Consider the following 19,446-nt stretch of genomic DNA (forward strand, 5'->3'; position numbering starts at 1 on the left):
CACCTTAATCCTGACACCCATCCCTCAGATACAGAATGGAATGGAATGGAATGGAATGGAATGGAATGGAATGGAATAGAATAGAATAGAATAGAATAGAATAGAATAGAATAGAATAGAATAGAATAGAATAGAATAGAATAGAATAGAATAGAATAGAATTAACCAGGTTGGAAAACGTCTTTGAGCTCATCGAGTCCAACCTATCATCCAACACCATCTAATCAACTAACCCATGGTACCAAGCCATGGTAGACATTGGTAGACATTGATCAGATCCCCTCTCAGCCTTCTCCTCTCCAGACTAAACAGCCCCAGGACTCTCAGTCTTTCTTCATAGCAGAGATGTTCTAGTCCCCCAGTCATCTTTGTAGCTCTCTGTTGGACTCTCTCCAGTAGTTCTCTGTCCCTCTTGAAGTGGGGACCCCAGAGCTGGCCGCAGCATTCAGAGCAGCCTCTCTGGAGTTAACAGGGCTGGAGTTAAAATGCTTTCCTGACATCTTGGCAGTCAGGTCACATTCTCAAAAGGGAAGCAGGCAGCAGGTCTGCCTCTCCACCAACGAAGGCAAGGCTGGATTCTTGTCTGCCTTGCCCACTTCTGACCTGCATGACCTTTGCCATGTCACTGACGTTTCCCCGTTGTTTCTGTGTCCATACAGCAGCAGTGCCAAGAACCATCTTCTGCAATGCTTGTAGGATACCTGGGACAGCTGCATGTAGGAACAGGCTTCTTTTATCCCAGGAGAATCTGAACTTGCCATTGTGGATGCTGAAGAGCTTGCAGGGGAATTCTTTTTCCTGTCTGTCCTCTAGAGTTAATTGCAGTTTGGGACTTTGAATCCTGAAGGTCATATTTCTGTTGGCTGTCACTTGGACCAAGCAAGTGGCTGGGCTTCATGGTTTGCAGGCAGATTTCCTTATCTCTCTTTTCCAAGAGCCACATTAAGGCTTGATTGCTGGAGTCAGTGTGAAGCAAACTGGGAGTGACAAAGTGAAGGAGGAGTGGGGAGACCTTCAAGGGCAGTACCCCCTAGATGCTATTTTAGAAAGCAAATATTGCACCTTGCAATGGTAGCAAAATAGAAGGGAGGGTGTTTGGCTTCGGGGTTTTGGGTGGTTTGTGGTGGTGTTTGGATTGTGTGTAGCTGATGAGCTGTGAGTGGAGTCTGCTAGCAGTAGCAGGAGGTCTTCCCACCACAAATCACGCTGCTAAAACAGACATTGTTAGCTTGAGCCTGGCCTCATGCTGTACAGAGCCCTCTCTAATTGTTCTTGTAGAACAAAAGCAACACAACTTCCACACCGAAGAGACTCACAAGGCAGAGCTGCTTTGAACAAACCTGGACATTCTTAACTGATTTGGTCTGCTTGCCTAAGCAATGCAGACTTGTCACTCTTGTTTGAAACCTCCCCCTTCTTTTACAGAAATCCCAGTGACCCAGCTGTGATTATTTCCACCTCTCTTGGTATGTGAAGAGCATTTCTTGGAGAATCCTTTTTCAGCCTCCTTTTTTGCCCCCCCCCTCCTCATCACAGATCTGAAACTCATGAGCTAACTTCCCAGTTTTATGAACAGGGCCCATAATGACACTGAAGTATGAAAGTTCATTAGAGGGGGGAGGGGGGGAGGGATAAAATAAAATTGCAATCTTTGTGAAACAGCAAAGAAATGACAGCTTTGAGGCCAGGGTTGTGTTCTGCGGGTCAGCCACACAAAAATGGCACTTCACATTTTCCTGTCGCGGGCGGTTGTGCCTTGGCTAAAGCAAATGTCACTCCAATCATCTGCAGAGTTAGCACTGTGGGTGCTGGTTGGTTTCCAGTCTCTCCTCTTAACATACTAAGAAAGTGTTTTTAATGCAGAATTGAGGAGAGGAAGAGATCAGTGATAGCTATTCCAGAGACACCTATTTTAACATCTACCTACTGGCCTTAATTAAAGCACCGCTTCAGAATCAGCATCACAGCCTGAGATATTTTGGTGGAAAACCTTTGATGGAAAGCCTGTGGAAAAGCTTCAGCCAGCTGTGCATGACAAAGCAGTGGTGCTCTGCCTGCTCCCCAGCGACCAGGAGGTTAACCTCCTTAAACTGCTTCTGCCAGGAGGGCTGCAAATGAGTGCTTGGAAGACACTGCAGCAAGATGAGCTGTGGGGAGGAGAGGACTCCCCGCTCCAGCTCTTAGGAACCTCACCCAGAGAGTGCATTTCCCTTCCTGCTGAAGCTGACCTGTGATGCCTCTCTGTCACCAATGTGATTGCTTGAGGAAGAGTCCTCCACAGCTCTCCCTCACAGTCTGCTGAATCATTCCAAGTGTGAGGTAGAAGAGAAGAGAGCAGCAAGGCTGTAGCAGGAGAGGGGCATAAAGCATTTAGGCTGGGGTCAGAAACAGGAATCCCAGTAGAGTACTGGGACTCCTTCACCCACACGGGGAAGGAGGATTTCTATGGTTCTTCTTGTTCACACTGGCCTGAGGAAGGGCTGCAGCACTGACCACTGCTTCCTAAGGTACTCTCAAAGTACAGAGCTGTCTAAGCCCTGGCACCCATAGGGTGCTGAGTGACAGCATCTGCTGGGCAAACACAGACTGTGGATTTCTAACAGTAACAAACCACAGTGCTGCCTGTCCCCCTTTGGGGCAGAGAAGTCATCTACTTTGCTCCCAAATTTCAAGCATCTACAACTGATCCTGTGTTGAAATTGGTGAAAAGGGGGAAAGGTTATCAGTAAGGGAAACAATGCAGAAATCATCCTGTATGGAACCCAGCTTTTACTTGGCAACTGAAATAAACCAAGGCTATTTTCAGAGAAACATAGCATCACTTCAGTTGGAGAAGCCCTTCAAGGTCCTCCAGTCCAGCCATTGTCTAGCTCTACCAAGGCTGGAGCTAAACCATGGCACTCAGTACCACATCTCTGCCGCTTTGAAACACCTCCAGGGATGGGCATTCAGCCACCTCCCTGGGCAGCCTGTGCCAGGCTTTGGGAATCTTTCAGTCAGAAAGTTTCTTCTCATCTCCAACCTAAACTTCCCATGGGGCAACTGGAGGCCATTTCCCCTCCTCCTGTCACTTGTTCCTATGTGAAGAGACCAACCCCCATCTGGCTCCAACCTCCTTTCAGGGAGCTGGAGAGGGCCATAAGGTCTCTCCAAAGATAAAGATAATCACCAAGTCCATCTTTGTAGGTATCTTTAAACAGCTTTAAATGTGCAGTACAAGAAAATGTCCCTTCCAAACCGATGGATCCTGTGATTCTATACTCAGGTGACACCTTCCAGAGCACAGTGAGAAGGAGTTTTTGCTTGGGAATGTTGCTCTTTTCCCCCTTGTTTTACCTCACTGACACAGAATTGGAAACTTCTTCCCTGAAAGGTTCTCAAAGCCTGGCAGAGGCTGCCCAAGGAGGTGGTTGAGTGCCCATCCCTGAAGGTATTTGAAAGAGGCAGAGATGTGGTACTGTGTGCCACAGTTCAGCCCCAGCCTTGGCAGGGTTAGGGAATGGTTGGACTGGATGAAGGGCTTTTCCCCCCCAAGCCATTCTGTGATTCTCTGGTCTTCAGAAAACTCTCTGGAGTCTGTGCTGATGCTGGGCTGAGGCAGTGAGGAGGCAAAGCAGTGTCACCCTGTGTCTGCTCCAGCCCATGGGGATTCATGACTGCTTAGCATGACTGACCTGGGTTGTCGCCTTCAGAGAGCTGTACTGAGGGGTCTGTGAAGACAAAACTCAATGCAAACTTCTACAAGGAGCTCTGAAGTCTGGTGAGATTTGGGATTAGTCTTTTCTGTAGGGGATTTTGTGGTTCCTGCCAATAATTTATTGAGGCTGGCTTTCATCTCTGTTGTGGCTGATGCCCTTCACTTCAGCTCCCTCCAGGTGCAGCTAGATCTGATGGGACTCAGAACTGAAGGTGACACTTGCTGAAGTTTTAAACAATAAAGTTAAGGGTTGTCACTGTTCCAGCTCACAGGTCTGCAGTCTGAGTAGGGGCCTACCAAGCTTCACAGAATCACAGAAAACATCAAAGATCTCCAGTCCAACCCTCCACCCAGCACTGCAGGGTCACCACCAAACCACATCCCTAAGCACCAGCTCCACAGGCTGCTGGAACACCCCCAGGGATGGTGACTGCAGCACTGCCCTGGGTAGACCATTCCAATGTTTGAGAACCCTCTCTCCTGTAAAGCTAACCCTGTAAAGGTAACCCTTCCCCTGTAAAGCTTTGGCATCACTTTGGATGAGAGTTGAAGGGCTTCATCTGCCCACTGCCAATACCTGGTGCAGCTGCCAGGGGCTGTGCTCAGCAGGTGACATGTTTCCTGTTTCTTGCAGGTACCAGAGGTTTGAAAAAGCTTTTCTGCTGGCGGTGGACATAGGTGCTCGGGACCTGTTCATGGTGAGTCCTTGCTGAAGGCAGAGGCTGCTGCCAGGATGCTGGCTGCCAGCTTTTGTGCACATTAAAAGGGATCCCTGTCTTTTGCAGCCTCAGACACATGCTGCAGGCAGAACTGTTCTACCTGCTTTGCCCTTTGCCATCCCGAAACTCCTCAGCAGGAACCGAGCGCCTTTAGAGTCATGGCCTAAAGGCTGCTCTTTATTTTCCAGGAATTACTCTGTGAGTTTTTGAACTTTCCCCTTCCTCCTCTGCCCTGATGTGAGTGAATGTCATCTTTCACTCTTAATAAGCTTATACCTTTCTAATCCCTCCCTTTAAGAAGTGCAACTGCTGAGTGCCGGCCACAAGAGCTGGCCACGTCCTGGGGATCCTGAATGCTCCGAGTTTGTCTCTCGGGGCTTTGTGCAAAGTGACAAATTATGAACGCTTCTGCAGGTACTTTTAAAACAACAAAGCATCAACACCAGGGTTTTTACATTCCCTGCACTCTCTGCCCCCTCCCATTTAATTAGCCACAAAAGTAAAATTAACCAGCTCTTAAAAGGTCCTCTGTGTGAGCTCGGCGGGAGGCTCTTGTTTTATAAGATCTTGCACCACAATGTCACAGGGAGGTCAGGTGGACAAAGGCAATCCCGCTTCCCTAGTCTCTCTCAGCATGTTGCTGCTCCACAGCTGATTTCATTGTTTTCAAAGAAACAATAGGAAAGGGGCTGGTTGTTAAAAAAAAGAAGAAGAAGAAGAAGAAGAAGAAAAAAAGCCCTTTGAAGGATTCCTTGGCTTGGCTCTTTTGCATAATGAAGACATTCTGTTGTTTAAATTAAGCTTTGACACTGGATGTTAATATCATTTATCCCATTAAGTCACTTGCCCTGCTAGTTCCATCTTGATATTTAAATTGTATGTTAAATGACACAATTAAACCCCCTGCTTTTATGGGTTATGAAAATTCCCTTCTAATTATATAAAAAGTTGTGTGAGGCCTTTGATGTTTTTTCCCCGGCTCTAATCATCTGCCTTGTTCCATCTCATTAGAGAGATGTGAACGCGGCGATAAACTTTTCCAAGTGTGCATCAAAGGAATGTGATGGAAATGTCAGACTTTTAGGAAATTCATTCCGTGTTTTATGTTTACTCTTCTCAGTCTCCCCTCCTTCTAGCTCATCTCTTTCTCCTTCTCTTCTCTTCCCGAGCGGGGCTGCCGCCACGCACATGGTACGGCTAAGCGATGCGGCGGCCGCCGCCGAGGTTCGGGCCGTAAGGTGGCCGTGGCAGGTGGCAGCTTTCTGCCAGGGGTTCTCCTGCAGATGGGGGAGTTCTCCCCGGGTCATTTCAGCCCTTCTGGCAGAACAAATGGCCCAGCCTTTGGGCTGGCATCACAGGAACCCTGGGGCTGAGAGCATTTCCTACGTGATCTCTTTTTCTTTCCATCCTGACAGCAGGACTGAGGGAGCATCCTCTGTCCCACCGCTCTCTGGCCTAGAGATGGATTCAAAGCTGCTGACAGGAGGGAGGGACTGTCAGTACCTGGCTCCACATGTGCTTACATGTCCCCTTCTCAACAGAGAGATTCTCCAGCTTGCTTCAAGAGCAGTCTCACTGTTCACACTCTGTTTTGCCCTGCTCTTCTTTGTTTTCCCTTTCCTCTCAACGCTTACTCTCCGTTTCCCACCTCACTCAGACTGCTTTTCAGCATAAAGAGATACTTCCACATAATTCCTCCTGGCTTTCATTCCTGTGAGATCAAATCCAGTTCTGTGTTGTCCTCATTCTCTCTGCATTACATTTGAGATTCCTCAGGGTTTTCCCTAAATGCTGCAACAAGCAGCACATACAACCACCTCTCTGAATCCTCTGCTGTGGCCACACCTGGAGTGCTGGGTGCAGTTTGGGGCCCTCACTCCAAGAAGGACATTGAGGGGCTGGAGAAGGTCCAGAAAGGGCAAGGAAGCTGTCTGGAAAACAGGGATGGGGGAGAGCAGCTGAGGGAGCTGGAGGTGTTTATTCTGGAGAAGAGGAGGCTGAAGGGGAGACCTCATTGCTCTTTACAGCACCCTGAGAGGAGGCTGGAGCCAGGTGGGGGTTGGCCTCTTCTCCCTAATATCAGGTGATAGAAGGAGAGGAAATGGCCTGAAATGGTGCCAGGGGAGGGTTAGGGATTGGAAGAGGATGCGCAGGTTGGTGGTAGAGGCACCATCCCTGGAGGTGGCACATGGGGACATTGGTTGGGCTGGAAAAGACCTCTAAGATCATCAAGTCAAACCTTCACCCTAAGACCACCATGGCTTTGGACCTTTCCATCTGATAATTGCGTTAAAAGAATATAAATGTGGAGTTTGTTCCCCCAAGGTGCAAATGTGTGTCCCTACAAAGCAAGCTCTGCTCTCAACAGCAAGGCAGTGCATTTGCTTCTCAAGAGCAAAGTGCAGCTCTGAGCATCCTCCCTGGCACAGGCTGCCCAGGGAGGTGGTGGAGTCCTCATCTCTAGAAGCATTCAAGAAACCTGTGGCCATGGCACTTGGGACATGGTTTAGTGGCCATGGTAGTGCTGGGTTGATGGTTGGACTGGATGACCTTAGAGGGCTTTTCCAGCCCAATCAATGCTGTGGTTTTATGGTAGACCTTTGGATGAATTTGGATGAGCAGCTCCAGAGGAGGCCGTGACAGCAATCAGGGGGTTGGAGCAGCTCTGCTACAAGGAGAGGTTGAGGGAACTGGGGTTGTTCAGCCTGGAGAAGAGGAGACTCCAATGAGGCTTTACCTGCCAATACCTGAAGGGAGCTACAAGAAGGCAGCAGAGGGTCTGTTTGCAAATGCCTGCAGGGACAGGACGAGGGACAATGTCTTCAAACTAGAGCAGAGCAGACTGAGATTGGGTGTCAGGAAGAAGTTCTTTACCATGAGGATGGTGGAACACTGGAACAGGTTGCCCAGGGAAGTGGTTGTGGACTCATCCCTGGAGCTATTCAAGATGAGGCTGGACAGGGCTCTGGGCAGAGGGGGTTTGGACTGGATGACCTTTGGAGGTCCCTTGCAAGCCAGACCATTCTGTGATTCTGTGTGATTCTGGAATTCATCCTGAGCATCCCTTCCGGCAAACAGGGTTCGGCAGTGTTCCTGCTGTTTGTTTTGAGATTGCAAAGCAGCTTGAGGGAATGCTGTCTGAGGGCTAATTTCTTTTATAGAAAGGAAAAAGAAGGGGGGGAAATGAAAGGGGGGAAAAAAGGTGGCTTAAAAGCTGTCCCTGCAGCTCTGGCCTCGCCAGGATGATGCCATAGCGAGACGCCCGCCCGCCCGCTGCTGTGCCGCACCCCGAGCTCTCCCCTCGCCACAGAGCTCAGCCTGGCAATTATTGCCATCTCCTACAAAGTTCAACAAAGAGATCAACCTGCACAAGCCATCCTGGCACGAACAACAGCTGCTTTGATTGGGCAGCAGCTGATCCAATCTGTGGCAGAAAAGATCAAGCAGCAGAAGGGGTTGTTAGCCTGCAAGCCTTTTGTAGTGCACTCGGGCTCTCAGCTGCTGAGAATTCAAAAGGCACATCCACCTACCAAAGGTAGGGAAAGCATGCAAGGAAAAGGCACTTTAATCAAACTGTCAGATCTTAGGAGAGACACTGATGAGGAAAGGGCGTCTGTGGAAGGAAGGGTTGGAATTCTGCCCAGAAATATCCCATAGACAAATGCACATCAGTGCTCCAAAGGACTCCTGCTCACCGAGGGCCGGCTCTGTGAGTCACAAAGAGGAGGGGGGTTGGGGAAAAAGGAAGTAGGCAAAAAGTAATCAAACTGTTCAATGATAAAATGCAGTCCTTTCAGCAAACTTCTGATGGGCAGCTGGGGATTGTTTTTATTGTCACCGTGGGTTTTGAGGGGGCTGTGATCTCTGGGCTGCTGAACTCTTCTCAGGTAATGGTGTGGAAAAAAATACCCTGGCATGAATATTCAGCTCATGTAATTGTTTCTTTCTGTCCTTCTGGAAGGCACCCTGTAGTCAGGTGTTCCTTCATCCTCTCTTAGTTGTTTTCTAGTTTTATTCTACTCAATTCCAAATTCTTAGCCCAAATCCAGATTGCTGAGCACCTAGATCTCATCACCTGAAGTCATCTTAATTAGGAGGTTCTAGCTCTGTCATCTTTGCTTTCCCTGAATCTTGTTTAGAGACAGAGACCAGAGCTGCTTCTCTTTCTTAAATGCTCTATAGAAGCAGCTTGAAGGCCACTTCCCAGCTGACTGCTCTATCTTGCTTTCTTCCAAGACCCTTATTAGATAGTGATGGATACAGAGCACCTTTACATTTCTTCCCTCAAAACAGACAGCAGGGGCAGAAGCAAGATCTCAGAGCAGCAGCTCTTTGGACAGAGGCAGCATGCACAACCCCTTAGCTGAGGGATCTTTGGTCTTCCGGTATCTGAAGGGGGTTGGGGAGGGTGTCAGGTAGTGATAGGACTGGGGGGATGGAGCAAAACTAGAAGTGGGGAGATTTGGGTTAGATGTCAGGAAGAAGTTCTTGCCCATGAGGGTGGTGAGACACTGGCACAGGTTGCCCAGGGAGGTGGTAGAAGCCTCCTGCCTGGAGGTTTTTCAGGCCAGGCTGGATGTGGCTGTGAGCAACCTGCTGTAGTGTGAGGTGTCCCTGGCCATGGCAGGGGGGTTGGAACTGGCTGATCCTTGAGGTCCCTTCCAACCCTGACAATTCTGTGATTCTATGAATTTCTGTACTTACTTCTATCCCCTCCCCAGGTTTATTGCTGAACACTGAGTGAAGAGTACAAACCTGAGCTTAAACTGCACAAAGGCAGCCACTGAGCACAGCCAGGATGGGCTTTAAGTCAGTGAGCGCAGTCTGCCTATCCGCTCAAATCTGTGTGCGTTCAGACTTGTTTCAGGGACCTTGGCTTTTCTAGTGTTGTCTAAATAAGCTGACAATATCTGCTGCTGAATCTCCACAGGACTCAGAGCTGGCTGCTCAGGCCCCTTGCTGCTGACAGCCCTGTGAGATCTGCACAGGGAGGAAGCGCAGAGTTCACCAGGAGTTTGGAGCTGGTTGCCTTGCTCCGGGACACTTGCACATTTTTCAGTCACACCTTGTGTCTCAGCACAAAATGTCCTGCAGACTGCTGGGATCCTGCAACAAGGCAGCACCAGCTTGTCCCACGGGATCAGGCTGCTTCCCTCATGTTCTCACTTTGCTGCTTTTTTGCTTTTAATTGTTGTTATTAAAAGGGATTGGGGGGGGGGGGGGGGGGGGGAGGGGAGGGGAAGCAGCATCTGCATTTCCTGCTGCTGTTACTCTCCCTTTTGTTCATCTAGTTCCTCTTTCTACAGTCAGGTCACTTGTTGCTTAGGACTTTCTGTCCTATTGGTGAAGGTGGCAGTGAACTCAAAGTTGAGGGCATGTTCCACTGAAATGATACATGCTGGTCTCTGAAATAAAACAGATGATTAGAGGACTGGAACAGCTCCCTTACAAACAGAGTAGCCCCCTTCCAGTACCTGAAGGGGCGCCAGGGGAGCTGGGGAAGGACTTCTGACAAGGGCTGGGAGTGACAGAATGAGGGACAATGGCTTTGAGCTGGGAGAGGGGAGATTGAGACTGGAGGTGAGGAACAAATTCTTGACGTTGAGGGTGGGGAGACACTGGCACAGGTTGACTAGGGAGGCTGTGGATGTCCCCTCCCTGGAGGTAGAATAGAATAGAATAGAATAGAATAGAATAGAATAGAATAGAATAGAATAGAATAGAATAGAATAGAATAGAATAGAATAGAATAGAATAGAATTAACCAGGTTGGAAAAGACCGTGTTCAAGGCCAGGCTGGATGAGGCCTTGAGCATCCTGGGCTCATGGAAGGTGTCCCTGCCCATGGCAGGGGGGTGGAACCAGATGTTCTTTCTTCCAACCCAAACCATTCTGTGATTCCAATCTATGAAGAAAGGCTGAGGGACTTGGGGCTTTTTAGCCTGGAGAAGAGTGAGGATCTCACCACCGCTTGTAAACATTCAGGAGATGGAGCCAGGCTTTCCTCAGTGGTGCCCAGTGACAGGACGAGAGGCAATGGGCACAAAGTTGAGCACAGGAAGTTTCATCTAAACATGAGGAGGAACTTCATTACTGTGAGGGTGGCAGAGCCCTGGAGCAGGCTGCCCAGAGAGGTCTCCATCTGTGGAGTCATTCAAAGCCCACACAGATGCTGTTCTGTGCAATCCCTTCCGTATGACCCTGCTCTAGCAGGGCGCTTGGACTGGTTGATCTCCGGAGGTCTCTTCCCACCCCTACCACTCTGGGACAGTAAAATCTCCTGCATTAGTGAGAATGCAGGGTGGTGGTCTGCAGAGGGCTATGTTGCCAGCAAATGCTCCTTTCCCCATTGAATTCCTGCATTCAGCTGGAGAGCAGAGCAGCATCCAGGAATGAGTTAAATCTTTGGATGCCAAATGGCATCTTCAGCAAAGAAGTGGGAAGAAGAGCCTGTGCCAACTGTCCTTGGCTTACCCTCACCTCATATGTCTAAGTTCCTGCACACAGCAGCCTGTGGCCACAGCACCAGAAGAGAACAGGGTTAATTGTCTCTTAGTTAATGGTCAAGGATGAAACTTTACTTCAGGGGCCAAAACCAAGTGAGACTGTAATTTGTCAGCAGGAAGAGATTCTCCCACAAATTGTGCTGTATGCAGTACAGGTGGTTTTCACCTCAAAGGTTAACACCTAACAGAGAGCCATGCAATTCAGCATGTAATGGCATGTCCCTGGTGCAGCCTTCTGCTGCTCAACGACCAGATCTGGAGTACTGGCAACTCTGCACACAAGGCAACATCATCTCTGGAAAGCCCTCTGTGGTCTAAGAGTGGCACAGGAGCCATGTCACCTGTGTGGGTGGTAAAACCATCACTGCTCTGCCTGCCTCCAATTTCAGCACAATAAGGACCTCCATCACTTTACTCAGCAAGTGTAACATGACAACCTCCAAACAAAAAGTGGTCCCAAAGGAGCTTTACCCCAAGACTCAGGTACTAAGAAGGAACCACATCCAGCTGGCAGCCAGTCACTAGTGGTGTGCCCCAAGGATCAGTGCTGGGCCCTGTGCTCTTTAACATCTTTATTGATGATCTGGATGAGGACATTGAGTCCATCATCAGTAAATTTGCTGACGACACCAAGCTGGGGGCAAGAGTTGATCTGCTGGAGGGTAGAGAGGCTCTGCAGAGGGACCTCGACAGGCTGGACAGATGGACAGAGTCCAACGGCATGAGATTGAACACATCCAAGTGCCAGGTTCTGCACATTGGCCACAACAACCCCATGCAGTGCTACAGGCTGGGGTCAGAGTGGCTGAGAGCAGCCAGGCAGAGAGGGACCTGGGGGTGCTGGTTGATGGTAGGCTGAACATGAGCCTGAAGTGTGCCCAGGCAGCCAAGAGGGCCAATGGCATCCTGACCTGCATCAGGAACATTGTGGCCAGCAGGAGCAGGGAGGTCATTCTGCCCCTGTACACTGCACTGGTTAGGCCACACCTCGAGTCCTGTGTCCAGTTCTGGGCCCCTCAGTTTAGGAAGGAGGTTGACTTGCTGGAACGAGTCCAGAGAAGAGCAACAAAGTTGGTGAGGGGCTTGGAACACAGCCCTGTGAGGAGAGGCTGAGGGAGCTGGGGGTGCTCAGCCTGGAGAAGAGGAGACTCAGGGGTGACCTTATTGCTCTCTGCAACTACCTGAAGGGAGGTTGTAGACAGGCTGATGATGGTCTCTTCTCCCAGGCACCCAGTACCAGAACAAGAGGACACAGTCTCAGGCTGCGCCAGGGGAGGTTCAGGTTGGATGTTAGGAAGAAGTTCTACACAGAGAGAGTGATTGCCCATTGGAATGGGCTGTCCGGGGAGGTGGTGGAGTCGCCGTCATTGGAGCTGTTCAGGAGGAGACTTGATGGGGTGCTTGGTGCCATGGGTTAGCTGTTTGGGTGGGTTGGATTGGTTGATGGGTTGGACACGATGATCTTGAAGGTCTCTTCCAACCTGGTTTGGTTTATTCTAATAAAGGTTTTATTCTAACCTTAACACACTTCAGGTAGGGACTGTCAGCCAGGAGAGTGCCAGTTCTTCAGACCAGGCTTACCCAGAGCCACCTCCTACCAACCCTCTTTCAATTCATGTTGCAGGCAGAGAAGTTACCTGAAAAGCAGAGGGCCTGGTTTCTTGCCAGCACTGAGTCAATAGCCTGGCTTTTATCAGCGCAGGATGGGTCAGTGTTCATTCGCTGCCGCATTCAACAGCACGAGCAAGATAATACATTTGCATTGGGAGGGAATTAAAATGTAATGGCAGGTTCATCAGTTCCATCTGTGTTTGTGATCTAAATAATAAAAGAACCTCTTTCTGTCCAAATCCCCTTTGTTACTCCTGTGAGATTCATTTTAGATTAATCTTTACCCCCCCTTTTTTTTCTCCTCCTTTTATTTCCAAAGGACATCCATTACCTGGCGCTAGATAAGGGCGAATTGGCACTAGCTGAAGTGGCAAAGAAAAAGGCTAATGACATTGATGCAGAATCAATAACGACTGGAATTGGTAAGAATTAATGGTGTTTAAAAAGCCCTCTTTGTTTTGATCAATGCTTGGCCTGTACAACACCGTGTTCTGTTTGTAGGGGGCCGGTTGTTGCACCTAGAGCGTGTTCTGGGAAAGCAGGACCGCGTTTGTATCCACAAGTGGAGAGAGAGCCTGGTGAAAACAGCACAGCTTTGCCTTCCAGCCCCGCCATGAGGCCTGTGTCAGTGTGCCAAGCACAAAAGGTTCATGCCGTTGCCACGGGGGATGAGTTCAGGCCGTGCAAACTGCCCTGAGTGAGGGCCTGGCTCTGCACACCTGGGTGTCCCTGCTGGTGTTTCATGGCCAGCTGTGGCAATCCCATTCACCTCCAGCTGGCTGCTCCTGCTCCCCCTGCCGCAGCTGGAGCCCACACCCTGAGTGCTTTGGCAGCTTTTGGACAGAGCATGGACTGATGTGAGCACAGGCTCACATCCTGGCTAGTAGGTCAAGAGAGGTTCTCCTCCCCCTCTACTCTGCCCTGCTGAGGCCACGTCTGGAATATTGTGTCCAGTTCCAGGCCCCTCAGGTCAAGAAGGACCGCAGGGAGCTGCTGCAGAGAGTCCATCACAGAGCCCCAGAGCTGCTGTGGAGCATCTCCCTGTGAGGCCAGGCTGAGGGAGCTCTGGGGCTTGGAGCAGAGGAGCCTGAGGGCTGCCCTCATTGCTGGTGATCAAGATGTGCAGGGTAGTGTGGGGAGGATGGAGCCAGGCTCTGCTCAGGGATGTCCAAGGACAGCACTGGGGGCAAGCTGGAGCAGAGAAGGTGCCACAGGAGGGAAGAGAAGGGGAAACTTTGTCATTGTGAGGGTGCTGGAGGATGGAGCAGGCTGCCCAGAGAGGTTGTGGAGTCTCCTTCTATGGAGACACAGCCAGGCCTACCTGGCTGTGTTCCTGTATGCCCTGCCTTGGGTGACCCTGCTCTGGCAAGGGGGTAGGGCTGGGTGATCTCTGGAGGTTCCTTCCAGGCCCTACCTCTGTGATCAGCTGTAGCAGATGTGTACTGCCTTCTGGTTAGAGATGTGCAGGTACAGAGTCTTCCCCTCCTTCAGAGCAGACCTAGAGTTACCCCATCAGCATAAATCACTGCAGTCATTTTCTATGGTAGAGTTCTTTCACGTGTTCTCCTGTGCTGCGTAATTAACCGACGAACGATTTCAAACACTTTTCAATGCCCCTGGGACAAACTGTCACTGAGATCCAGTCTGCAGCCAGCAATGAATTTGCATCCATTTCATTTTCTATGAAAATAAACAGGAATCTCCCATGAGTTCATTCTGCTGTGGACTGGAGCCCTCCTCACACACCTGAAACCTCAGCCACAGGGTTTGGTTCACTGTCTCTTACTTCATTCCGGGGTCATTGTCTCGAAGGAGTTTTTATTGCTTCAACTCTTGTGGAAGGAATAATGGTAAATGTGAAAAAAGATGTCACCATGAGAGGTGAACTTCGTGGGCCAGATGAAAACAACAGATACCAAATGCTTTCTGTGTCACTCACTGCAGTTATCTGACATCTTGGCTGGGGGCAGAAGCTCATGCCAGAGCCAGAAGCGTTAAGATGTGGCTTCAAGCAGGTCGCTGTCACCTAAGGAGCCGGTCAGCCCAGTCCTTGGCATCTAGTCCCTGATCTCTGGGACTTTCAGCCACCTCATTCTCCAGTGGTCACACTTCCCAGATCAAACCCCAAACATCCTGAGCACCCACTTCAGGCTTCTACAAGGAGGCAGCAACCTTAAATGACAGAGGCAACAAGGTGTAACCAGTTCTGTAGTCCCAGTTCTGTTTCATCTCTTCATTAATGATTGGGGTGAGGGGATCCAGGGCACCACCAGCAAGTTTGCAGATGACACTAAACTCAGCAGCAGGCTTGATCTGCTCAAAGATAGGAAGGGTCTGCAGGGAGATCTGGAGAGGTTAAATCCATGGGCTGAGGTCAAAGGGATGAGGTTTAACAAGGCCAAGTGCCAGGTCCTGCACTTGGGTCACAACAACCCCATGAACACTCCAGGCTTGGGGCAGAGTGGCTGGAAAGCAGCCTGGTGGAAAAGGATCTGGGGATTGCTGGTGGACAGTTGGCTGAACATGAGCCAGCAGTGTGCTCAGGTGGCCAAGAAGGCCACCAGCATCCCAGCCTGGACCAAAGCAGTGGCCAGCAGGAGCAGGGCAGTGATGGTGCCCTGGTGAGGCCACAGCTTGAGCACTGGGTTCAGTTCTGGGCACCACAACACAGGAAAGCCATTGAGGAGCTGGAGGGTGTCCAGAGGAGAGCAAGGAGGCTGGAGAGGGGTTTGGAGGGCATCATACAAGGAGAGGCTGAGTCAGCTGGGGTTGATTAGTCTGGAGAAGAGGAGGCTGAGGGAAGATCTTACTGCTGTCTACAGCTCCCTGAAAGGAGGCTGGAGAGAGGCTGGGGTTGGTCTCTTCTCCCAAGTAACCAGCTTCAGGATGGGAGGAAATGGCCTGGCATGGTGCCAGGGGAGAGAGTGGTGAAGGACTGGCACAGGCTGCCCAGGGAGGTGGTGGTGGAGTCACCACCCCTGGAGCTGTGCAAAAAGCTGTAGATGTGGTACTTCAGGATATAGTTTAGTGGTCTTGGCAGCTGGGTTATGGTTGGACTGGATGCTCTTGAAGGTCTTTTCCAGCCTTAGTGTTTCTATGGTTCTGTTGATCCCAAGTTACACTGGACCCCTCCCTAGCTAATACCTGTCCTCTTTACAGTATATTTCAGACATTACAGTATGAAATTTGGTCTTAAGAAGCACAAATTGAACCATTCTCATGCATTATCCTCTGAAGATACTTCCTGCACTAGGTCATCTCCAATACTCAGCTCAGCATTGCTTAAAAATGAGTCAGAGCTCCTGGTTGATTCCCAAGCCCTTGAAAGTGCTCCATCTTGCCCTAGATGGATTTAGTTTGTCAAGATATTCCTGTGTACAGGGCCTCCTTCAAACATGCTAGATATCAAACCCAGGCTTCTGGAAGGGTTTCAAGCTCCTCCAACTGATGACAAGCAAGCATGTCCTTTCAGCTGAAATTTGTAGGAGTCATCTGGGGTTCCTTCACCATCCTTGGATTCCTCACACAGATCAAGATTTGTGTCAAGATAAAACTAAGAATACTAAATGGATTTTAGCTCTTCTCAGTGGCTGCCATGACTGCAGTTTGCTGTGGATGGGTTGGAAGAAGCCACCTTCAAAGCTCAAATCAGCTGCGGTAAAAGCAGCTGCAGGCCTGCAGAGCACAGCAGCTGGGTGAGAGCACTGCTGAGCTGGAGGAAGAGCCCAGTGAGCTTGCTGCTGCTGCTGCTGCTGCCTGCTGTGCTCTGGGCAGATGTTTTCTTCAGCTGATTAAAATCTTCTAAATGAAATTACTCTCTGAAGATTGGATGTTTGGCAGCCTGTGAAAATGCACCTTGAGGGAGAAGGAGATGGAAGCAGTAGTACTGGACATCTCAGAGACTGCATTAGCTGTCTAGCTGTCTCCTCTCTCTCCACTGCCAGAGATGTTGTGGTTTCCTCTAGCAAAGATCTGCTCTTGAATTATTTCTGTAGCAGATTCCTGAGTACCTTTATGTGCTCAGGGACTTCTCCTTTTGCCTTGTCTGAGATTCACAGAGGGTCACAGATTGCAGCAGGTTGGAAGGGAGCCTCCAAGGGAATCTTGTGCAACCCCCTGCACTCAGCAGGGACACTTCCAGCTAGAGCAGGCTGCACAGGGACACAGCCAGGCTCAGCTTCAATGGCTCCAGGCATGGGGCCTCAAGCCCAGCCCTGGGCAGCCTGTGCCAGTGTCTCACCACTCTCCTTATGCAGAACTTCCTTCCGAGGTCCAACCTAACTCTGTCCTGCTCCAGTTTCAAACCACTGCCCCTCATCCTATCCCCACAGGTCCATCTGAACAGTCCCTCCCCAGCCTTCCTGTAGCTCCCCTTCAGATATTGAAATGCAGCTCTGAGGTCTCCCTGGAGCTTTCTCTTCTCCACACTGAACAACCCCAGATCCCTCAGCCTGTCCCCATTGTTGTAGGCTCCACTGGACCCTCTCCATCAGGTCCATGACTCTCTTGTGTTGGGGGCCCCAGAGCTGGACACAGCCCTGCAGGTGAGGCCTCCCCAGAGCAGAGCAGAGGGGCAGGATCCCCTCTCTCCAGCTCTGGTTACAAGATACAGCCCAGGCTGCCCTTGGCCTTCTGTGCTGCCAGTGCCCATAGCTGTCTCCTGTCCAGCTTCTACCCCCCAGCACCCCAAGACCTTCTCTGCAAGGCTGCTCTCAATCCCCCAGCCTGGACTGGTATCAAGGGCTGTGTGCTGTGATACTTATTTCATTTGATCCAAACAAAGCACATTTTCTTCAGTCTTGGCACTATTTGTAAGCTGTTGACGAGTTGCCCAGGGAGGTGGTTGGGGCCCCATCCCTGGAGATATTCAATGTGAGGCTGAACAGGGCTCTGGGCAACCTGACCTAGTGGAGGATGTCCCTGCTGAGTGCAGAGGGGGTTGGACTGGATGAGCTTTGGAGGTCCCTTCCAAGCCAGACCATTCTGTGAGGCTGTGAGTTGTGTTTGTGGGTTTAACCTCACAAAAGCACTCCCGGGACAGCGTTATCCACAGTGCAGCAACGCTGCCAGCTGTGGATTGCTGATGTAAAACCCGAGCTGCAGAGCAGTGCTGTGGCACAGCCTGTAAGAGATGCCATAATTCATCAGGATTGAGGAGGTGAAGAGCTCAGCCCCTCAGACATCACTGTTCAATGAACATCCAGCGAAGAGCATCTGTAGGCAAGTGTCAGAAAGTTTCCCAAGGCCAACTTCTAACAAATTGCATTAGGACCTAGCAAGATGATTTGAACCTGCAGCTCAGCAGCTTTCACCCAAAAGGGATTCATGTTGTGACAAGACAGAGAGCTGCTGCATAGCTGAGAGGCAGATTGGGAAACCTTCTATGCCTGCTGAGAATTCAGCTCAGGCTGTTAGCAGCACTGCTGTTTAGGCAAACTTGCTAACAGAGGCATCTGGGTGAAAACACTGATGTAGAGAGAATTTCCTTGTTCTGAGGTGCTAGATGCTAGGCACTGACTAACAGCGTGGTGCTTCAGGAATACCTGATGGGAATGCTTGAGGTTTTTCCACTTAGAATGGAATTTTAAAGCATTTCTGGGAAAACTCCATCGTGTTTGCAAGTGAGATAGGAAACCTCAGCAGTCCTCAGAGAGGCTGAGGTCAGATTTGCCACACATTTGTGACCTGGTGAGGGAATTGAGTGTAGCCTCAGCAAGTCTGCTCATGATGTAAAACTGACACCTGTCAGGCTGTGCTGCCATCCAGAGAGATCTGGACAGGCTGAGAGCTGGGTGAAGACAAACCCTCATTCCTGCATGGGGGGAAGAGTAACAGCAGGCACCAGGACAGGTTAGAGGCTGCCCTGCTGGAAAGCAGCCTCATGGAGAAAGATCTTGGAGTGCTGGTGGGCAGCAAGTTCTGCATGGGCCAATGGGATCCTGGGGTGCAGGAAGAAAAGTGTGGCCAGCAGGGCTAGGGAGGTTCTCCTTCCCCTCTACTCCACCCTGCTGAGACCACACTTGGAATGCTGTGTCCAGTTCTGGGCTCCAAAGTTCAAGAGAGACAAAGACCTGCTGGATAGAGTCCAGCAGAGAGCCACGAGGAGTAGGGGACTTAAGCATCTCCCCTGTGAAGAGAGGCTGAGAGCCCTGGGGCTGTTTAGTCTGGAGAAGAGCAGGCTGAGAGGGGATCTGATCAATGTCTATCAGTAGCTGAGGGCTGGGGGTTAAGTGGAGGGGGCCAAGCTCTTTGATGGTGCACAGTAATAAGACAAGGAACAGGGGATAGAAACTTGAACATCGAAGGCTCCACTGCAACATGAGGATAAACTTCTTTGGAGTGAGGCTGCTGGAGGCCTGGAGCAGGCTGCCCAGAGAGGTTGTGGAGTCTTCTTCTCTAAAGGCTTTCCAAACCCACTTGGATGCACTCCTGTGTGGACTACCCTGGGTGACCCTGCTCTGACAGGGGCTTGCATTGAATGATCACTGGGGGTCCCTTCCAACCTCTAACATTCTGTGATTGTGTGATTCTGTGAAAATGGCTTTTAAAGTGTAAAGGGCCCAAGATGTTTCACCTTCCTGGCAAGAAGCATCACCAGTTTGAAGCCCAAGTGGAGAATTTATCCATTCCTCCTTGGCTCTGTGGTGGTAATTCCTAGTGAGCAGCATGCCTGTGCTCTGTGGTAATCACTAATGACACATGCTGTAGTGTTTTGTCTTCCATGCAGTGTGTCTGAGGTACCAGTTTGGTCTTGCATACGCTTTTACTACCTGCAAATCACTTGTGAATTACTCAGATCTTCCCCTATTCCTAACAGTCCTGGCCTGCCTGCATTTCCAGACCATGTTTAGAGCTGTCCCCCTGGTTTTGTAACCTTCATCAGCCCAGTAGTTCTCCTTCTGGTCCATAAGAG

The 19,446-nt window shown here is 50.2% G+C and overlaps 1 protein-coding gene across 1 annotated transcript in view; it reads left to right on the forward strand.

Annotated features, from left to right (window-relative positions):
• WDPCP (WD repeat containing planar cell polarity effector) overlaps positions 1 to 19,446 on the forward strand; it is a 180,889-nt gene that overhangs the window by 109,616 nt on the left and 51,827 nt on the right. Inside the window, exons 14-15 of the mRNA XM_068153001.1 lie at positions 4,332 to 4,395; positions 12,853 to 12,955. Of these exons, the coding sequence (XP_068009102.1) occupies positions 4,332 to 4,395; positions 12,853 to 12,955 (167 nt within the window). The remainder of the gene's footprint in view (positions 1 to 4,331; positions 4,396 to 12,852; positions 12,956 to 19,446) is intronic.

The sequence above is a fragment of the Melanerpes formicivorus genome, unplaced genomic scaffold (genome assembly GCF_026170545.1).
Source record: "Melanerpes formicivorus ecotype bairdi unplaced genomic scaffold, bMelFor1.0.p_v2 SCAF_25, whole genome shotgun sequence".
NCBI lineage: Eukaryota > Metazoa > Chordata > Aves > Piciformes > Picidae > Melanerpes > Melanerpes formicivorus.